The sequence below is a fragment of the Austrofundulus limnaeus genome, unplaced genomic scaffold, assembly GCF_001266775.1.
Source record: "Austrofundulus limnaeus strain Quisiro unplaced genomic scaffold, Austrofundulus_limnaeus-1.0 Scaffold163, whole genome shotgun sequence".
Taxonomy (NCBI): Eukaryota; Metazoa; Chordata; class Actinopteri; order Cyprinodontiformes; family Rivulidae; genus Austrofundulus; species Austrofundulus limnaeus.
This window is the reverse complement of record NW_013952565.1, coordinates 863,221-865,534: the sequence shown is the minus strand read 5'-3', so window position 1 is coordinate 865,534 and position 2,314 is coordinate 863,221. Positions and strand designations below refer to the sequence as shown.

General features: G+C 38.1%; 1 protein-coding gene across 1 annotated transcript in view; it reads left to right on the top strand.

Moving 5' to 3' along the window:
• The window catches only part of ush2a (Usher syndrome 2A (autosomal recessive, mild)), a gene marked incomplete in the record, with an annotated part of 244,206 nt that overhangs the window by 55,034 nt on the left and 186,858 nt on the right, over positions 1-2,314 (top strand). The window contains 4 exon segments of the mRNA XM_014017175.1: positions 530-688; positions 789-1,017; positions 1,853-1,976; positions 2,112-2,259. Of these exon segments, the coding sequence (XP_013872629.1) occupies positions 530-688; positions 789-1,017; positions 1,853-1,976; positions 2,112-2,259 (660 nt within the window).

Here is a 2,314-nt window from a genome sequence, read left to right as displayed (position 1 = left end):
ATGTTGTACCGAGTGAATTGACTGAAAGGGAACACCTTTCTTCTCCATACTGATGCTCGGTTTGAACTGCAGGAGATTGTCTTGACCATGTCTACATGCCTAAATGCACTGAGTTGCCGCCATGTGATTGGCTGATTAGTAATTAAGTGTTAACGAGCAGTTGGACAGGTGTACCTAATAAAGTGGCCGGTGAGTGTATATGTGTTGTCTAAATACCTTTTAGTACATATGTTGTTAAAATAAAATGAACAGTCCAATGATCATTTTACTGATATGTATAAAGACTGCAAAGGCTGAAAAATCTTGAAGTCTGTATGAAATTGGAGATAGTTTGAGGATTCAATTTTTAATGCTTTTTAAGCTCAAAAAAGGGGGGGTCGTATTATACATGAGATCGTATTATACACAAATAAATATGGTACTTATTTATACAAGAGTTTATTTTGTTAAATTATTCAAGTGTAATTGGATTCAATTCAACTACTGTGAAAGACTCTGATTTACTCTTTTTGTGTGTTTGTTTGTGCAGCACCCTCCCAGCAACCTGCACCATTAGGTTTTGCTTTAAGTTACTCCTCCATCAATCTCTCTTGGAATCCACCTGACTCCCCAAACTCTCATAAACTCAACTACACACTCATCAGAGATGGACAGTCAGTGCATACCATCCATAGTCACTATCCATTTGGTGTGTACACACTTAAAATTTAAATATTAAGCTATTTTTTTCCACATACAAGTTTGTTTTATGTTGCTCCAACACAAGATGCTTTTTTTCCCTCTTTAAGGCCCTGAATCCTTCGAAGACCATGAACTGTTTCCTTTTACCAACTATTCTTACTGGCTTATAACAGCTAATGTAGCTGGTGAGACAATAAGTGCTTCAGCTTCATACCAAACTCTAGGTGCACCACCTCCAACAGATCAACTTGGTTTAAACCTCCTGGGACGGCCAGGACCGACCAGTGCCAGCTTTAACTGGAGCACACCAAGAAATGACACGGGCCCAGTTGAGAGGTAAGGGCTGAGGGAAGGGAATGCATTTGGTCGAGGATTTAGTGGCAGTTTACTGTAGATCTGGGAGAGTCAGGAAAGGTGACAGAGTTTGACTTTAAATTACATTATATCTCTGACTTGGGAATTATCTAAGTGGTGTTTTTTAGCTGAAATGATTTCAGTCAATCTTGTAATCTAATCTCAAACATAAGAGTCACTGCAATAATATAAGTAACAATATATATTGTATGATACAATGTCTTAATGATGCATTGACTAAAGAAAATGTTATAGTCATAGTCAGAATATTCACTGCAAAATGCCCCCAGAGCAGCTTCAGTGTTTCTTGATGTTTATTATGTGTCTCTGGAACTCCTCTGGAGTAACTTAATGTTTTAAAATTATGTTTGAATGCAAAGGCCATTGTAGCAATTAGTATAGCTTTTTTAATTTATCAAACATTTCATAAATTGTTGCGGTGAGCACTCAAATAAAAATAAAAACAGCTTTAAGACCAGAGTACAATAGGGTGATCACTTGTGACTGCTTTACAGTGACATCCTCTATTAAGCAAACAAGTGATCTTAAACCATGCCAACCTCATACAGAAGATGGCCACAAAGCAAAACAAAAAAGAAAGAAAAATCCTGAGTTATAACTTTTTTTCTAATCGCAAATTCTGGAAAAAAAAATCAGAAGTCTGACATATTTTGATCTTTTCCTGAAGCCCCTGTGGCACCCCAGCCACAGCTTTTAAGTGAATAACATCACATATTATTGTGGCAAAGTGGAGTGATAGTGAGTGGCAGAAAATTTTAAAAAGAGAACTAAATGACTCTTTTTATGTCTCCCTCAGGTTTGTGTTATCCTCCATGGAGTCATCTCATGAATCAGAGCCAGTCATTCACTACACTGGCTTATCTACAGAGGCTGTTGCTAGCAGTCTGAGCCCCTTTACTCAGTACACTGCAACACTGGAGGTGAGTGTGGAAAGGATGCAATGTTTAAATCACATAATTGAGCAAAGAATAAACATTTTTAACAACTGAGTATATTATATACATACTCAGCATATATTAAAGATTAAAATAATAAATTGTTAACATTATCTGCAGGCATGCTCTTCTGGGGGTTGCTCTTGTGGCCCACCATTGTCTTTTCTGACAGCTGCTGCTCCTCCACAAAACCAACCTCCTCCTCAAATCACTGCTACTGGACCTCATACCCTGCATGTTTCTTGGGAACCCCCCAAGCAGCCAAATGGTATTACCACACACACACACACACACACACACACACACACACACACACACACACA